At 35.1% G+C, this 20,311-nt stretch overlaps 1 protein-coding gene across 3 annotated transcripts in view; it reads left to right on the top strand.

Annotated features, from left to right (window-relative positions):
* LOC106054052 (thyrotropin-releasing hormone receptor-like) overlaps nucleotides 1-20,311 on the top strand; it is a 121,406-nt gene that overhangs the window by 81,290 nt on the left and 19,805 nt on the right. For all 3 annotated transcript variants that reach the window (XM_056027868.1, XM_056027869.1, XM_056027867.1), the window contains exon 2: nucleotides 19,279-19,689. In XM_056027868.1, coding sequence (XP_055883843.1) covers nucleotides 19,483-19,689 — 207 coding nt within the window. In that variant the 5' untranslated portion in view covers nucleotides 19,279-19,482. The remainder of the gene's footprint in view (nucleotides 1-19,278; nucleotides 19,690-20,311) is intronic.

Raw genomic sequence — 20,311 nt, 5'->3', positions numbered from 1 at the left:
CTGAGGTCGCAGGTCAGTGTCGAGGCCTTCTAGAACAGTTGGTCTCGCTCTAAGGAACGTGCTCGAAATAAGATCGTTGTCGTGTTAAGTAAGACGTCATGTTTTATGTAAGACGTCTTGTGTTAAGTAAGACGTCTTGTTGCGGCCTTTTTTCTTTCTTTGACATGCAAACGTCGTCAGAATAATGAGGTACAAGTGTGGAAGTATTATGACCATTGTTAACACATGGGAGTCGAGGAGAATCACAATGGTGGAAAAGTCCAAAACGTTTTGAGTCGAGATTAGAACATTAGACAAACAAACCTAAAGAGATGAAACGACGTCTCTTAGTTCTTACAATAGTTGAAACTAATAGTCAAGCATGGTTTTAAAGTGCAATGAAAATACGCCCCCCCCCTTTTATTCAGAACATTGCTCCCCCTTGAGAGTACGTCGCGGCCCTAGGGCAACACGCCTCACAGTTTGAGAAATGCATATGTACCTTACGCTCTATACACGGCAGAGATTCAGCTACAACTTCACTCGAGAGAAAAATCCATGTGTCACATTGAATCCAATTATACAAAGAAAACGCCAGAAATCCTATCAATGTCATGGATCTGTTTTGTTAAGTATTAGGAATCTGTTTTGTTAAGTATTAGGAATCTGTTTTGTTAAGTATTAGGAATCTGTTTTGTTAAATATTAGGAATCTGTATTTGAAAAAAAAATCTTGTTTAAATAAAACGGATTTCGCTCAAACCAAACCTAACCATTCCCTGATTGTTTTAGGCTATTAAATCTATTTGTTCTTTGTAAACAGGAAGTCAAACAAAGTACAAAAGCTCAGAATTCATCGTGGACCTACATTGTTTATTAAAAATGCCCTTGCATTTATAATTAGATACTAATTATTAAATGATAGTGTCGTATTTAGCTTATTCATTTTTGTTCCCAAACGCGTTACTCAAAATAGAAACATTTATAATTAAATAAAACATTTTAAAATATTTCTATCATAGAGAAAACAATTTTGCAAAGAATAAAATTAATTAGTTCACATTGTTTTTTAAATGAAATATGTGTGTGTGTGGAATTTTTAAACTTAATCACAGTAATCTGCGCCATTTTTACATTTCGAGTTTTAAGATCTGGTTTAGATTTATTGAGCATTGAACGTGCAATAAGGGAAACAATGAGAAGAGTTAACGATATCGAATGTATATTCTATTTAGAAGTGTCCTGTTTGATTCTCCCAATTTCAGTGGACGAAAAATTAAGAACATTTAACCTTTCATATCTTACCATGGATCTATGACAACTCGTGATTGAAACCGCAGTGGTTAAATTTACTATACACGATTCTTTAGTCGCAATTTCGACCTAACAAATTTTTTTTAAAGTCTCAATTTGAAAAGTACAAGATTTTCTTTGTAAGCACTATACTATTTATACGATATTTCCTCTGATATAAATAACATTATATCACTCCGATAGCTTTTATATATTTTTAAAATAATTGGTAATAATGCATTTTTCGCACAATTTATTGTAATAATTCAATCTATATGTGGGCAGTTTTATAAAAAGTGTTAGCAAAATAAAGGTGTGGGCGTACGGCCAAAGTAGTATGTGGGCATTGGCAGGATATACTCAGAAAAAAGGGCCTAGGCAAAAAACACAAAAAAAAAAAAAATTCAACGTAATAGATACTAGAAGTACTTGGCTGATGGAATGTATGGGGGGGGCGTTGTTGTTGACGGCCGTTGACGTGTATCACCAAACTGCTGGTAGACAACTAAACCGCTGCAGTCGTAATATATCCGAAGTTGTAAGACTTGAAATCACTTGAAGAGCTTCTTTTGTGAACCAAACAAAGTAGAACGTTTTATTATTATAGAGACAAACTCAACTTGTGATGAAAGCCAATAAATAGAGTAGACTTTAGTGATAATATAAAATGGAATTCTAAACCCAATTTAACTCATGTCAATAATCAGTCTCACTGTTCTGGAGCTGTCTGTCCTACCTAAGACCGCTAACGACAAGGCTACTTACTTTGCATCATTCACAACCAATCGCTAACCTCTTCCAACGTTACCATAGAAATACACACACATAACAAGCGTTTAACTTTATATTATTATATTGTTATGAGTAATAAAAAAAACGGGAAAGGGGCCCATGCCAAACTAAACAATATATAACTTGGGAACAAGCAATGGTGGTGTAATACTACTAATAGATATATGTTGGGAAAATATCATGAAACCTGAAGAAAGGCGAAAAAAGCGAAGAAAATAACTGGAGCAGTGTCAAAGACGATTGATCGAAAGATCTCTGACGCAAACTAAGACATTCAAATTGTTTGGTTCTACGAGCGGAAAAGATTAAAAATGTAATTCCTCAGTGCAAAAATGTGGATGAAAATTATTTATATGCTTTTTGAAATCCATGGCTTTTCAGTACTTCCACATTCTATACATCAGATGAATCAGATGCTCCATTGATGAAAATCCCGTTTAGATCTATGAACAAGATACCCCATTTATGAGAATTCCTCTTAGGTCTGTGGTAATTGGTATTTGGTAATACACTAATTAATACTTTTAATAAACTCAAATTTGGAACAGTATAGAAAATTTTACTCCTGACAAATATTGAAAAGAATCATTGTCTTCATACGTCATAAGAGATCGTGTTTTAATTAATAGACATTTAATCAAAATAACTTCATTAGAGCAACAAATGTTTAGAAGCTGAAACAACTAGGTGGAAGTCATATAGTATCTAATGCTAGACAGAGTGGATTGTTCACATTTGCTTCTGGTGCCGTCAGTGCCGTGTCTTGGCGAAGATTTTCTGATTAATTCAACTTTTACGTCCTCCAGTGCCCCGTCGATGTTGAACGAATCATTCGTAATGATTAACCTTTGATAATCTTCAGAATGTTACACTACACTTTTGCATTGGCTTTGATGCAATGATCAGCCCTCAGCCCCCTTTTTTTTACCGCTTTTCTGTCCCCTCCCCTCCTTCTGTGTCCCTTTTCCAAAGGATTGGTTTGATTGCTTGAACTAGTCTGCAGCCTCTCATGTCGGAAATGTTCGCATGCTTTCTTCTCTCCTTCTAATCTACAAAGATGATATTTTGTGTGTGTGTGTGTGTGTGGCTTGTTACATTGCTATGTAAACATCAAAGCAAAAAGCGAGATAGCTGGTGAATGATAAACCTCCCGACAAATAAGTCGACGATCTTCAGTTTCTTGTCGTCTAGTGCTGAATACATGATTTCAAAATGGGTGAAATCAAATTGTTAGTGTGCCCAATAAAGATTTAGTGACTTTAACAAAAAATACATTATCTTTTCACCTCCTGCTCCATAAACTAAATGTTCGTAGAATACAGAAACTTCAAATCTTTTTTTCTATTTATATTTATTGTATTGTTGTCCAAGGAATTGATTACTGGCCACTTTATGTTCAGTACATTGCTGTACTGTAAGTGTTGATGACGAAATAATTTTTTAATTATTATCCATAATAATAACATGAAATAACAATCAATAGAAAAAAAGGAATACTTTTTAAAAACAAAGCTCATCTAAAGGAAGGAACCGCTAAGTACTGCCATTTATCTGACAATTACGGGGTTTATCTCCCTTTCTGCTATATAAAACAAAAATAATTATTTATTACTAAATAATGAACTAATTGGTTTAATGTTTGATTGATTGTTGTAATGTTATCGACTAGGAATAATTCACCAAAACTTTGAACTTGATCCGAGAGTGGAAAGTGAGAGAGAAAACGTGCCAAAACGTAATTTGTTGGGGCACCATGCAAGATTCATCAATCATCTCTGTCCTTTGCCTTAGTTAGAACCTCCTTCAATGGCAGGCCCGTCCATTCTTTTATGTTGTCCTCCCATCGCTTTGTCTGTCTGCCTCTTCTTCTTTTTCCTGGTACTGTTCCTTGAAAGAAGGTCTTTGCGAGCCCCGAGGATCCTGTAATATGGCCATAGATATTTTGCTTGCGTTTTTTTTTTCTCTAATCTCTTGGTTTGTGATGCGGTCTTTGACTGTAAACGTAATAAGGGGACCAAACACACACACACACATATATAAATATATCCACATCTCTCATTAAGTAGCATTTATTCCACTTATTTAAAAAACAAACAAAATAATAAATCACGAGCTATTAATTAACGAATTGTGTAATTTTTTAAAAATGGACTCATGCCTTCTCAGGTTTATTGAATAACTGTGAAACGTTTTAACTTGATCTGAGAATGAGAAATGGGAGAAAAAAACATGTTCAAAATTTTTACCAGACAGACAGACAGACAGACCGAGTGAGTTTGTGTAAGCTTTGTAGTAAACGTCGTTGTTTTCATTACACAAAAAGTAGGTCTAATTACATTTACTGTACAAGAGGCTTATAATAAAGCTTAAAGTAGCCAGGGGTGTTTAAAATAAGCATTGATCTTCTCAATAGAAGATTCTGGATCTTTTGGGGAAGCTAATTTTAGAGAGGTTATAAATACAAGGGAAGACAAACGCGGGGTCAGTCAATAAGCTTTAAGCTTCATGTTAAGTGTTGTGAATTTACTATTATAGCAAGTTATGAATTTTAAACATTTGTAATAAAGGACATTTTAAAATACATACTTTCTCTGCAACTATGGCATACTTCTAGATCTAACAGGCCTAATATTAAAAACGATAGAGACCTCAACAAAAAATGTTTCCAAGATCTACACTTACAAAAATACGGTACTTTTATACACATTCGGGTATGCACTACACAATTTTATCATGCGCTATTTTATCTGGAAATTTCGCGCTCTTTTGTCGACGCTATTTTGTTAGGTCAAAACCAAGTAAAAAGGATCTCATTTCAATTATTTTGATGTTCTTGTCACTGATGTCTAGACATTATTTCATCATCCATAATGATGTTCGTTGTCCATGGATTTCTTTTTTTTTTAAAAGGGGGGGGGGTGTAAATATACAAGCCAAATAATATACTGCCAGGGGGAGGGGAGTACCAGTGACATGAAGAGGCAGACGGAAAAAGCGATGGGAGGCAATATCGAAGAATGGACGGTCCTGAAATTGAAAGAGAATCTAGTCAGGGCAATAGACAGAGAGGAGTGAAGAAATACGGTTGACAGATTATATGTGGTGTCCCCACGGTACATCAAATCCAATGATAGGTGAAGGCGAAGAATGGGATTAACATTTTGGTGGAAACTGTAAAGTTTTGTCATGATTTTTTATTCACATTTCTTGTGCGTAATAATTTATAAATTGTCCTATAGAAACGATACAGGGCTGATGTAACATCAATAAGTTATTTCATGTTTTGAAAGGGGGTGGTGGCTGAGTGGTGAAGCGCTTGGCTTCCGAGGGGCCTCGAGTTCGAATTTAGTTGAAGTCTGGGATTTTGAATTTCGATATTTTAAGGACGTTCCTGAGTCCACCCAACTCTAATAGGTACCTGACAGTAGTTGGGGAAAGTAAAGTCAGTTGGTCGTTGTGTTGGCCACATGACACCCTCATAAACCGTCCGCCAGTGAAACAAATAACCATTAATAAATAACCGGCTGCGATACATATTGCTAGGTGTAAAAGAGGTACTTTACTCTATGTTTCAATAATGGCCAAGTCAGAAAAATATAAAATAATTTGTAGGTTTTTTTTTCCCGAGTCCTTGGGTGTTATGAACAGAACCAATTACAAGCAAAATATTTATTGTTTTAAATTTTAAAAAAAGCTTATGTAAGAACTTTAGATTTACAGCCATATCTCTCACTAGAGAAAGATCATTTCCCTTTTTTATATCAAACAAAATTAATTAATTACTTTTATTTAATTGTTTAATTCTTTTATTGGTTCATGTTTTGCTAGGAACAATGAATAATTGTGTAAAGTTTCAACTTGATCTTAGAACTTAAAGTCGCGAAGTAAAGTGTTCAAACATTTGACCGAACAGAGTGAGTTAATATTAGCTTTGTAAAAAGTGAAACTCTTTATTTGTAAATAGTATCAGAACTAATTATAGTTAAATGAGATATCTATTAAAACATAATTATTATACAAAGAATTCAAACCTATTTTGATACACTCGAAATACAAAAAAAAACAAGAACATCTGATGAGACACTAGATAGTTGATAGGAACAACATATTGCCTCCAGTCAAAGAATAAGTCATTAAGTCGTCTGCTTTCTGGCAAGGAAACAAAACTAAAAAGTTGGACAGGAGTTTTGGTAAATAATTAACGCAATTATTTTTTATCAGCGTTTGGAACAAATGTGTATTTAAAAAAAAAATTGTTTCTTTCAAAAACTATAATTGCCATTTTTAAAGCAACTTGGATTTGCAACAAAGCTCCCAGCCGTGTCATTACGAGATTAAATATGGTCACTGGTTCGATGTTCAGAAAATAATGTTGCCAGATTGGCGTCTTAGTTTTGAAACTGGTGTCAGACTGGTCAAAACTCTAAAACAGTGTCTCCCAAAATGAGGTAAGCGTACCCCCAGGGGTAGGGGAAGACTTTGGCGTTGCACTTCATTAACAATGATGTTTTGTTTTATTTAATTACCCATTTATTATGTTCTGTTCATCAATTTAAATAAATTAGTCATCTTTTTTATTCACATTCTTTAATATTATGTAATTTATATTTATACGAACTCATAATCGGTATTATTATACATCTAAAACTAAATTTCAAAAAAGGTAATGAATATAATACATTTTACTTTTAGCACAATATGCAAAATCATACAGTGTAAAAAATGAAGCCCAACAATCAAGGATTTACAGTTTTTGATGTACCAATGAAAATGTCAGAGAATTGCCTTAAAGCTTCGCCATGCGGAGTGATGAACTGTGGTGCGCACTTCGTGTCATATAATGATACTATATAGTTCATTTCCCCAAATGTGGTTTAAAAAAGGTGAGGATCGCCAGGCATTTTAACTCTCTCCTATCTGCAACCTGTGTATCCAGTTTTAACAGAAAAAGTTCTGAAATGCGTCTTGTTTTTTCCAACTTCATATTTATGTGAAATAGTTTTTTTTCAGCATTAGTAGATTTTAAGTAAAAAAAAAAAAAAAAGAAGCAGACTGTTAGACGTGGAAGAGCATCTCAGATTAAAATTAACAACCAGGAAACCAAATTATTTGATCTGTCCTCTCAGCACATAGATGCGAGTTGCATGGGTGGGGAGGGGGGACGAAGGTTCTCAGCGTTAAAATATTTTAAAATGGGTACACATAGGTCAAAAGATGGGTTGCTCATGAAAAGCTCAGTAACATATTGAATTGCAAATATTCTTGGCTTATATTATTTGTATTTCTTTACAATAAGATCAACAAGTTGTTTGTTGAATAAAAATGTGTGGTCATATTTAAGACTATTGAAGAAAGTTTACAAATAAATGTGATGCTGTTTAAAAAATCAGTTACTTTGCTCTTAATAACTAATAAAAGATAGATACAAACAAATAAAACATTTTTTACCTGGCTTCAATCCCAGCCCCCCCCCCCCTGCCCTTTCACGAAAAAAAAAAAGATTTGTTAAGCTCATGTATAAATCTACTCTGAGTATATAAAATTATAGTTTGATGAAACAGATCCAGGCCAGGCATAGTCGTTGTTTAGACTAGAATACTGGATCTAGGTATATGGTATAGAAAATTCTAGTTTGATTATTTGATAGATCTTTAGATCCAGACCACAGAAGACAGTGGGCAAAATGTTCCTGAACGTCTAATGAGTGCATGTGGGAATATCCGCTGACGTATGTGGGTTCAAAATATGGTTAGAAATAGTTTGTCTAGACTTCCAGAGCAAGTTTAATTTTAAGAAGATTATTTTTTTGAAAAATTAAATTGCCAGCCCAGAGTTTTCCCTGTGTGGGACATTCTTTTCCCAAAGATATTCATAAGCTGTAAATCCTCTAGAAAATTTTTAGAGCCGTTTTCGAGATCTGTGTTCACCCAGGTTATGTTTTTGTGTTTTTCAATTTTTTTGAGCTCATGAAGAAAACGCAATCAGATACTAGGAATTAGAAAAGACTTATCAATAAAAAGATAAGATAATAAAAGGTAGAAAATGTTATTTTAAAAAAGTTTCACTGTCTTTAAGTAATCTAACTACAGGCACTGAAAGCAGCTTATTGATCTGACTACTGTCTAGCGTTGGTCGTTGAGATGGCCACATGTTATCATTGTAAACATTGTAATGTTTAATAGTTCATTTGAGTTCTTTGTAATGTTTTGTCAATAATGGCCTCTAGAGCTAAAATTACGACATAATCCCCGCCTCTTCTTCCTTTCATTTTAACTGGCTTCCGTGTTGACTGCTGTTCATTCACGACATTCCACGACAACATGCTACAAGAACATTGACCCGAATCCTATTTGCGGCTTTCGATTTTAATATTAGTATTGTGAGTGAGAGAGAGAGAGAGAGTGTGTGTGTGTTTGTGTGTTTGCTTTCAAGGTTTACCTCAGCTCCCAGAATACTAAAGTAGACAAAGATCTTTAGGAATCATTATTGAGCCATGGGGATGTATGTGTGTGTGTGTGTGTTAGTGTGTGAGTGTGTGCTAATGTGGGAGTATGTGGAGAGAGGGGTGTGCACTATCTGATCTTATAGCTATACTATATTGATCATTTGTTTAAACTTAAGATTTGAGTTTATTACTTTATATTTTTGGTTGTTGTTTCATAAAAATGTCTACACAACTTTTGTTTGTTTTTCATGTGTTTTACATTGAATGAGCGTGTAATAAAAAAACATTATACTCAAAGAAGTTACTTTATTAGTATATGAAGTATTCTAATTCTTCTGTGATGAAATGTATATATTATTTAAAAAATCGAACTATCTTGTAGGCCAAGTACAAATAACTATATTAATAGTACACACTGATCTGTCTGGTACTTTTGTTTGTTTTAGCAAAGACTGTTCCAACTAGAGTGAAATTTTATTGATTGAAACCTGAAACTTTTGAAACATTTGAAGTTATATCATTTTGTCTAATTTGACAGAAATACATGATATGGACTTAATTCCATACAATATTTTTATTACTTCAAAGCCTCCGTGTTTGTTTTAATTACTATCTTTAAATCTACCAGACAGCATGCAGAAAGTCTTCAATCAATGACTGGATGACTGTCGTCATTCATAAAGTGACTTTCACTTTGTCTACCAAATGGGACGAGACCTTTATCCCCTATGTAGCTACTCTTTTTGTCACAAGGAAATGTGTGCGTGTGTAAAAGTGTCATGTGACCAAATCTTGCTTACATAATTAGTTAATACCGCACCTACCTCTCATCTATTAGACTTCAAGTTGAGATATAAAGTATACCCATACATTGCGATGCTGTACCAGCCTTAGGGCACACATTTCTTTTTTTATCTTGCACACAAAACTCTAAAGAATACAGTTACCTCGGCAGAGCCTTTTAATGAATGTCATTCTTTTATAGAGAAAGAGGCGAAAATCAGCTGAAATGATTATTACTCTTTACAAAAGATTCCAAAATAATGAGTTTTCCAAATACATTGAACAAGACATGAACATTTCCTGATATTGATCGATGTGTCTGAGTATATGTTGTGTAAACCTATTTCCTGTTTTTGTTTTGTCATTTCATTCTAACATCTAAGTTTCTATTTTTCTGAACTTTCAAACAGGGGCGCCATAGATGTGACGTCACTTCCTTCACTTCCCCCCCCCCCCCGTAATTTGTGGGGATCTTTGGCTCTTATAATTTCACTTCGACTTTTTTCTTTGCTATCTTTTCACCATCAACGAAGTAATGTCAAGGACGCTTCATTGTTGCCAATGAAAAAAAAAAGACTCGGACGGTAATTTTGTATAAAATCTCCTTTACTACCGCTAGCTAGTTTCCCATACTGTGTGTTTTAAACATTAGATTGAAATTCTACTACTCTCCCTATATTCCGAAATTAGTGTGGCATACAAAAGGTAGAGAAACGCTGATTCAGCCGTGCTAAAGAGTGCACACAGCTATTCTCATTCACATGTTTAAAAAACAAATATAGCTCGTCAACACTTCCGGTCTTTCGTACACCGGATACACCAAAAGGCTAGCTATTTAAAGTTTATTCGCCAGGTATGAAAATCTCACATTTTGAATGAGTCTTTTAAAGATTTCCTTTTTCGATTTCTATCATTCACCTGGAACGGTGCCATGTAGGATTGCCATTGATCTTGAAAATGAAAAAGCGGAGTGATTATTCAGAACAAGGGAGACTAGTGTAGATACATTTGTAGTACTAAAAACTATGAGATTAAAACGTAAATCAAAGAACAAAAGGGGAACATTTATTTTTTACGGATGGTGGTCATCCTTCTAAAAAACAGAAGGAGGCATGGTGGCTGTGTTGTAAAGCGCTTGTCTTCTAAATCGAGGGCTAGATCTCGGTAAAGACTTGGCATGCAGAGTCTTGGGATTTTTATGATCCTACCCAGCTTAAATGGGTCCCTAGCATTAGTTGGACATGGCCGGTCGCAAGACACCCTCGTTTATAGTTGTCCAAGAAATGTAACAATTAAATAAGTTAAAAAAGTCTGTTTTTGAAAAAAAATACGGGGAAAGGGGTTGGGGGTAATTGAGTTAATAATGAAGGAATGTCAACTTTATATCAAACGAACACAAATCTCCATCTTTTATCAAGTAGAAGAGAAAATCTATCAAATATATGATTTCTGACCGTTGGCCAGCCTTGCATATAAATTAATGGCCAAAAAGAAGAAATGTATTGGGTTAAATATGAAATGCATTGTTTTATGTTAGATCACGCTCTTCTTGGATAAATAACAGGCACATGGGCGTCTAGATGCCAGGTTGTCATTGTTAGACATTGTTCTGGGCAGACACATTTCATGACAGATTAGGTGGCTGATTTCAGAACGTATAAATGTCCCTATTTTAAACTGGTGCTAGATGCCCGAGGTCTTTCTTTTTGCTAGTTGAAAGTCTAATGGCATGGGCTCATACCACGTGATCATTGAGCTGACAGTTACGTGAAGAAAACAAAAGTTCCGTGATTTAAAGAGCAAGATTAAAGAAAGATCACGCAGTTAGGCTCGGACACACATACACACACGCACATACACACACACACTCTCTCTATCTCCCTTACACTCAAACTCATTCCAACACAGATTGACATACCCTAAGTGTCTCATCATGTCAAGGTCGCTATGATATGGCCTAACATTCACAAAGGGTCACTAGAACGAGGCTTTACATAAATGATCTCGCAGCCTTCATTCTAGAACATCAACGAAAAGAACCCCCCAAAAACAAAAAAAAAAAAGAAATAGACAATAATCCAATTTTAATAGTTTTATTGGAGACCCATAGATCTCTCTGACTTTCTACATAAATTAATGGAATGTTTCAGCTATCCCAAGCCAGCTTTTAAATATTCAGCTGCTTAGATAAGACACCATGTCAAAGCACTGAATCTAAAACGTTTGTCCGTGTGGCGATAACGAAATGTAGGTCTCACCCCTTTCATCACTGAAAATATGTATTCCCATTAATACATGGGAGTGGTTTTAAACATCGCAGTCATGTTTGAAGCTTGTTTTCAAAGATTGGGAAAAGTTTCTACAGGTAACACAGGGTAGCAATCAATTGTCTGCATCACTCAAAGTTTGTCAAGCAGGTATGTCTGGTTTTGTAAGTCCATCAGTTGCAGTTGTAAATCTGTCTCAGCACTTGTCACATAAGCCGCAGAGACTTATTTTATTCTTCAAATGATGAGAACTCAATTTTGCCTAGTTTCGGTATTCGTCGATTTTTAGCTGCCCTAGAAAGGGGAAAAGGCGCTATTAGTTTTGTGTGGAATGTCCGTCCGTCTGTCCATCAGTCCCTTTTGGATCTCGTAAACTCAAAAAGATAGTGAAAATCCGGCAATATTTTAGACCATTTAAAGTTCTGATGCAATGACTACTTTTTTCTTTTTTGAAAGCGAAAAGTCTAATTTTTAAAATGATTTATGCAAACAGTTTTTTCATAAAAATACACCACTTTTACAACTAATCACTACTAATAGTAAAAACCGCGGGAGACTCTTTTGTAGGGGAGATCACTACTTACCACATTTTAAAACATTTATGTAAACGGTTTTAGAATTTTGTCAAAATTTATTTTTTTTACATTTGTATTGCTAAGTTAATTAAGTTCTGTTTTTCTATCTACTACAATTACAAAATAAAATGTTTACTTTTTTTTAAAGAGAAAAAATCTATTTAGTATGTATACAAGCTGGACAAAATTTAGAACAACTATTAATAAGTCGTTTTTTTCATATTATCGTGTACCTTGCAAAACGCAGTGATAGAGCACTGAACTAAAAAAAATTATTTTTTTTCCAAATGTTTTTTTCTTCTAGAGGAATAAGAGTCAGCCAGATTTAATTTAATTAGTATTTTACAAGTGAAACAATTCTAAGAAGTGATCACACTATTAAATCCCTGAATAAATTGATTTCTGTTTCTAAATAATCCCTCCTATTAGCTTGCAAACTCTTCGTAGGCTCTGGGCTGATACACGTCAGAGATTTGGAAAACGGCTTTAATGATTTTAATAGAAATTTGACAATTTATATTTATTCTTTGACCAAAAAAAAAAAAAAAACACTAACTGGTTACACTGCGAAAACTTTGGTATGAGCTTTAAACTTGTTCAAAATAAAATCATTGCAAAATTATTTTTTTTCTTTTTATTTTGAACACGTAACAAGCGAGAGTTACCGAAGTCACGTGACTCTCCAATGGTCCTACCGAAGTCACGTGACTCCCCAATGGTCCAGTAAGGAGTTGAACACTGTCTTATGTAGAACTGATGAGCTGGACTGTTTCAAAGAATCTGATTCAGTCAAGTTCACAGGGAAAGAGAACTACAAGAAATAGAGGATGAGAAATAAAACCGTCTTCATAGATCATAAAGGAGGAATTGTTGAGCTTGAGATATAAAACAGTTCAATATCTAGATCGGATGAAACTAAATATAGATTTATATCGACTATTTCTAATTAGTTACTTTACAGAAAGTGAGAAGTGTCGCAGTAGTTCATTATAAGAGTACATCATGAACATCTTTATTATGAACAATGAACATTGCAATAATAGCGCGTTATGAACATTGATCAGTTCATCTCAAAGATCTTATTATCTTATCTTTTTTTTTTAGTTGACAGGATGGAATTTTAGTCGAAGCTCCCTGGCATGACTTTCGCTTATGTGTAAGGTTTTTATTTATGTGTGAGTATGTTTGTGTTCACTATCTCTTATCTTAGGTCATCATATGAACATTAATAGAATATAGACCATTCAGTCCACGGGGACGTCCTGAATCCATTAGCGACGGCTGGCAAAGCTTGTTGTATAACAAGATGGAGGAGTCCATTAGTGGTGAGAAAGTTGATTTCATTAACGTAATGTCCGCCAGAATTTAACGGGCGCTGGTTTTGTTGACATATTGTGGGCCCTGTCCTTGTCTATCTCGGTTGTGTAGGGGTCAGAAAAAGACAGTCACACAACAGGATGATTAGGTAATAGAGAACATCTGTTCAGGTACTTCTGGAAGGAGAAGTTGCGTTGTTGCTACAAAGGTCATATCAACTCTGTCTGTCTTGTAAACAATTTTAACACGTTTCCCCCCTCCCCTCATTATTGGTCAAATTAAAACTTTGTACACAATTATTCAGTGGAGAAGACAATAAAAAAAAACATTTAGTGAATTGATTAGTGGTTATTATTTCTATTGTGTGATACCAACACTTGAAATTAAATATTTACTATTCACAGATATGGCTAAATCTGTCTCCTTTGATAATTATACACGTTATTTCGCCAACAAAGACAGTCTGTGTGGAAACACAAACTCAAAATCCTTTATATTGTTATAATTAAGCCTAAAAATGGGAGGGGTCCATGTCGAGTATAAGTTAACAAAATGGGAGGGGTCCATGTCGAGTATAAGTTAACAACAAAATGGGAGGGGTCCATGTCGAGTATAAGTTAACAAAATGGGAGGGGTCCAAGTCGAGTATAAGTTAACAAAATGGGAGGGGTCCATGTCGAGTATAAGTTAACAAAATGGGAGGGGTCCATGACGAGTATAAGTTAACAACAAAATGGGAGGGGTCCATGACGAGTATAAGTTAACAACAAAATGGGAGGGGTCCATGTCGAGTATAAGTTAACAACAAAATGGGAGGGGTCCATGTCGAGTATAAGTTAACAACAAAATGGGAGGGGTCCATGTCGAGTATAAGTTAACAACAAAATGGCAGGGGTCCATGTCGAGTATAAGTTAACAACAAAATGGGAGAGGTCATGTCGAGTATAAGTTAACAACAAAATGGGAGAGGTCCATGTCGAGTATAAGTTAACAAAATGGGAGGGGTCCATGACGAGTATAAGTTAACAAAATGGGAGGGGTCCATGTCGAGTATAAGTTAACAACAAAATGGGAGAGGTCCATGTCGAGTATAAGTTAACAACAAAATGGGAGAGGTCCATGTCGAGTATAAGTTAACAAAATGGGAGGGGTCCATGTCGAGTATAAGTTAACAACAAAATGGGAGAGGTCCATGACGAGTATAAGTTAACAACAAAATGGGAGGGGTCCATGTCGAGTATAAGTTAACAACAAAATGGGAGGGGTCCATGACGAGTATAAGTTAACAACAAAATGGGAGGGGTCCATGTCGAGTATAAGTTAACAACAAAATGGGAGGGGTCCATGTCGAGTATAAGTTAACAAAATGGGAGGGGTCCATGTCGAGTATAAGTTAACAAAATGGGAGAGGTCCATGTCGAGTATAAGTTAACAAAATGGGAGAGGTCCATGTCGAGTATAAGTTAACAACAAAATGGGAGGGGTCCATGACGAGTATAAGTTAACAAAATGGGAGGGGTCCATGTCGAGTATAAGTTAACAACAAAATGGGAGAGGTCCATGTCGAGTATAAGTTAACAAAATGGGAGGGGTCCATGTCGAGTATAAGTTAACAAAATGGGAGGGGTCCATGTCGAGTATAAGTTAACAACAAAATGGGAGAGGTCCATGTCGAGTATAAGTTAACAACAAAATGGGAGAGGTCCATGTCGAGTATAAGTTAACAACAAAATGGGAGGGGTCCATGTCGAGTATAAGTTAACAACAAAATGGCAGGGGTCCATGTCGAGTATAAGTTAACAACAAAATGGGAGAGGTCATGTCGAGTATAAGTTAACAACAAAATGGGAGAGGTCCATGTCGAGTATAAGTTAACAAAATGGGAGGGGTCCATGTCGAGTATAAGTTAACAACAAAATGGGAGAGGTCCATGTCGAGTATAAGTTAACAACAAAATGGGAGAGGTCCATGTCGAGTATAAGTTAACAACAAAATGGGAGGGGTCCATGTCGAGTATAAGTTAACAACAAAATGGCAGGGGTCCATGTCGAGTATAAGTTAACAACAAAATGGGAGAGGTCATGTCGAGTATAAGTTAACAACAAAATGGGAGAGGTCCATGTCGAGTATAAGTTAACAAAATGGGAGGGGTCCATGACGAGTATAAGTTAACAAAATGGGAGGGGTCCATGTCGAGTATAAGTTAACAACAAAATGGGAGAGGTCCATGTCGAGTATAAGTTAACAACAAAATGGGAGAGGTCCATGTCGAGTATAAGTTAACAAAATGGGAGGGGTCCATGTCGAGTATAAGTTAACAACAAAATGGGAGGGGTCCATGTCGAGTATAAGTTAACAACAAAATGGGAGAGGTCCATGTCGAGTACACCCACGACTTCAACACAAACTTTCTTTGTCCACCTTAGTGTGCAATGTATTTGTATGGCGTATTTAAAAGAGGACGGATTGACTTTATTCGACTTCAACTTTGTAAGAACAAGAAGAAAAAAAACGCCTTGTAGAATTAAACTTCTGTTTGATGGGTGAATACACTAATATAATCTTAACTTTTATTTGGAGATTTCTAAAAAATGATGCAAAATTACATTTCAAAAAAGGTAGGAAGGAAGGTTGCCAGATGTTTGACATTATCAGGTTGATTACAGAATCAAGTACTGCCCTGAAATTTGAATGGACATAATGTTCTTCCTTCTCCAGCACGTGGCTGTAACTCACGCGCTATGCTAAAAATAAAGTGAAAGCATGAAACAAAAGTTTTGTTTTACTTCCGGTTCTCGCCTTAAATTTTGTGTTCATCGGAAACATTTCGCCTTTTTCTTTCACTTGTTTTCTGTTCTGATTAATACTGTTTTGTTTGTCTGAGTTCAAACTACATTTCTGAGCTCTGTTATTTCAAAAGTGTGTGTGTGTGTGTGTGTATGGGGTGGGTGGAAATGAAGAAAAAAAGTTTGCTTTTTTACATGGAAAATATTACAATCAGTTTGTGAGTAATGTTTCTTGTAAACTTGACCTGTTGTGACACAATTCGCACGTGGGTGGATATGTTTCTTTTAAACTTAAACTGTTTTACCGATCAGATTCACTTTTGTTGTTTTAAACTCTCGAAAATGAAACAGAGTTTCTACGTATTTTTGGTATATAGAACAATGCATGTGTGTCAACCGAATGAATGAGACTATTTGGAAGATATTTTTGCAAAGCTTTTATCACCTCACTTTGTTACTTTGTCTGTCTGGTACAATTTCGTACACGTTAATTTTCCCAAACTCAATCCTGCATCAAGTTAAAATTCTGCACAACCATTTCTTGTATCGGACAAAACAAAAATCAATTTTAAAAAATTAACCAATTAGATCTAGTTCATTAAGTATTGGTAATATTTTTTTGTTTAGTATATCGAACAAGGGAAAGAAATTGTTCTTGACAGATGTGGCGGTTTTAATTGAATTAGTTCCCTGAGGCGGCTATAGCCATCGAGTTCGAATCCAGGTTGTTCAACTATTTACTTTATTTTTTTTTATAAATGCATTAAAAAAGCGATCACGGTAATATTCACGAGATTCATCCTTTATTCCCCTCCCACCTTTTCCTTACTAATCCAGACAAGTGATAGGATCATAGCGCATTGAGAAAGTTAACAGCACGAAATCGCTTTAAACAAAAACACATGTTTGTGTTGCAGTGCTGAAAGAACACGAGTCCTAATTGACTAACATTTCTATCATTAAGGAACGGCTCGTTTATTTGGGCATAAAGAAATGGTCCATGTATTCTAACGTAAATCTTTGTGTGTTCCACCTTTTCTAAGATGAATAATTGAGTCATCTATTCCTATATAAATTACAGCGCAAACATTATCAGACCATACAAAGCATTACGGTTTCTAATATGAATAAGCGTTTCATCTATTCCTAGATTAATCAATATCATATTTTCTAATTGTGTCGCGTATTTTAAGATAAATCCTTGTGCCATCTATTCTAATAATTTATTCTAAGATAAATCATTGTTTCATCAATTCCTAGATAAATCATTGTGTAACTAGATAAATCATTGTGTCATCTATTCTAAGATTAATCTTTGTAGCATGTATAATACTATTATTAATAATAGCATGGTCCCAGTATTGTAATGTAGTTAAGGGACAATTGTTGTATAGTTAAGTGACAATTGTTGTAACATAAGTCAATGGTCCATCCATTCTAACAGGAATCAATCGACCTTCTCAGACCAAACCCGACACGTCAAATTCCACTTTAAAATCTCGAGGTTCAGCTTTGAGCAGACATTTAATGATGATGTCAGTGCAAGGGTACGCATGTAATAGCTATTTGATCAAAGACTCGGGGGCCCCATTGGGGCTGGACTCCAACGTTCAGAGATAACAGATGACCTCTGGACCAGAAGTGAGGTCCCAGACAGAACCAATACCACATATAACAAAAGAGAATAAACTTCACACACACATACCCAGCTACTGTCTCTTTAAATGTTGGAAACATTTGGTTTATTAAAACGGTCTTTTGTCTTGAAATGTCAGACTTACGACTTCACTAATGAAATTCTAACAAGATATAGTGATTAGAAATTCAAATGTATCAGCCATTTGTCAACATCTAATGTTATTTTAGAGAGCATATATCATTTGGATTAATGAATTACTGTGACGAATAGGGCTTACGGAAGACAATTATTACAAAATTTGGTCACTTACATATTTCTTGGTCAAATTATGTTTGATTTTTAGAAATGTGCAAAACTTATATCAAACCACTGTGTCTGTCTGTCTGTCTGTCTGTCGGGTACAACGTTTGTACACGTTATTTATCCCACACCCAATCTCGTAACAAGCTGAAAATTTGCATACTTATTTCTTTTTACCTAACAAAACAAGAATAAAAAAAAAATTAACCAATTTGTTAGTTTTAACTATTGGTAATTAACTATTTTGTTTCGTATCGAATAAGGGAAAGAAATTGTACTTTAATGATGTGATGGTATAAGATGAATAAGTTCCCTTTACACTTTGCTTTCAAGTTTGAAACTAACAACAGAGCACTCGAGCTCGACTCCAGGTCGTTCAACTTTCTATAAAAGCATTTAAAAAACGATGATGGTTAATATTCACTCAGATACCTCTTTCTGTCTCCCTTACCCCTATCTCTATGTTTCTAGACAAGTGATAGTGTCATAGCGTAGTGAGAAAGCTAAAGGCATGAAATGGCACTAATCAAAACAATTGGTAAAAATATTTCTAATGGCACATATTTTTTATTGTTGGTCTAGAACTGTTACAAATTTAATTACATGATTGATCCAAACTATTTGATGCAACTACACTTAATATAAGCTTGTTATTTTTTTAAATGTATTTTAAAATGTTTTTCTAATTGTTCTTTGTTTTACTGTGTATTATAGTTCTAGATGTAGAACTCTCCTGCGCTAGTGTTTAATGTTTGCTGTGTTCTCTTAAAACAAAAGAAAAGTGAAGGGCGTGTAAGTTTGAGTTGGTAGGGCGACTCTTGAAGCTGTAGAGCTGTTGAACAAACCAGTTTTGCTACTAAGGTAATATCTAGTTGTCTGGTTTGACTTCACAGCCTCATCAACCACCAGCCCCTTCTTTGTAAAGATTACAAAATCCTCAAAAAATATTTTATTTTGGCAATTTTGTCCTCCCACATTTTAATAAGTTAGTATCTAAGGCAACAGAGAGAGAGAGAGAGAGAGAGAGAGAGAGAGGTGGCATATAGAAACATTGAAATGAGTTTATAATTTTGATTGTAAATATTTTTTTTCTGTCCATATAGGTTTATGTGTGCAATGTTTAAAGAAAACTTCGAAATGCAACTCACAGCATAGAGCGTTACGTTATAAACACCAGGCCAATGTGTTTAAACACATGGGACTCCCCTTCGATTGAGAGTCCTCACTTCTCTAGATAGAAATTGAACAAGAAACGAAAGACAACAAGGAGCCAATAACATTCCGTTCTGGTTACTTAAACACAAGTCATGAACGGGACATGGTTTAACGCTACACAGAACTCAGAACCCATAAGCCCGGACATTAAAACTTCCGGCGTCGCTATTGGGCCAACGGCTGCCTTGGCCAAAGATGGGGTCTCGGTTTTCAGTGAGGAGGAGGAGGATTTGTTCTCCGTAGTTGGGGTGAATATCACCAGTGAAGTGTGGTTTAATGTCAGTTGTCAATCTCTAAAGGTCAGTTGGCTTTGTCAATCCAATAGGGTCTTTTGGCACTGTTTTTAACAGTTATGGTAGCATTTTACATTTTACAGGGATTTCGCTACATTCAATATATTGGACCAAAACTTAAGAACAATGAAATGGGACCCGCTTTACAAACTAATAAATAATTTTAATGTCTTTTTTTGTTCCACAAATCTTTCCTACTAAATATTTCCCCTTTAAAATTTCAGTGTCTGTCATTTTGCATTAACACTTCAAAGCTTAAGATGAATGTATGACTAGCTTTGTTTTTCGGGTCTAATAACAAAAGGGGCCGCAAGGTTGTAAAATGTTAGTTTAGCTGCTTATCAATAGATACCTACGAGTCTAGAACTAATAACATTTAAAGGAATTTTGCTACAAACTAAATAAGTGTTATCAAAAACAAAAGATATATAGGCCTATGTATTTCCTAGATGCCCTTAACAAACAACATTTAGGCCTATGTATTTCCTAGATGCCCTAAACAAACAATATATAGGCCTATGTATTTCCTAGATGCCTTTAGCAAACAACATATAGGCATATGTATTTCCTAGATGCCCTAAACAAACAACATATAGACCTATGTATTTCCTAGATGCCCTAAACAAAC

Source organism: Biomphalaria glabrata, chromosome 4 (genome assembly GCF_947242115.1).
Source record: "Biomphalaria glabrata chromosome 4, xgBioGlab47.1, whole genome shotgun sequence".
Classification (NCBI taxonomy): Eukaryota; Metazoa; Mollusca; class Gastropoda; family Planorbidae; genus Biomphalaria; species Biomphalaria glabrata.
The sequence above is the reverse complement of the archived record's forward strand: the minus strand, read 5'-3'. Positions and strand labels throughout refer to the sequence as shown.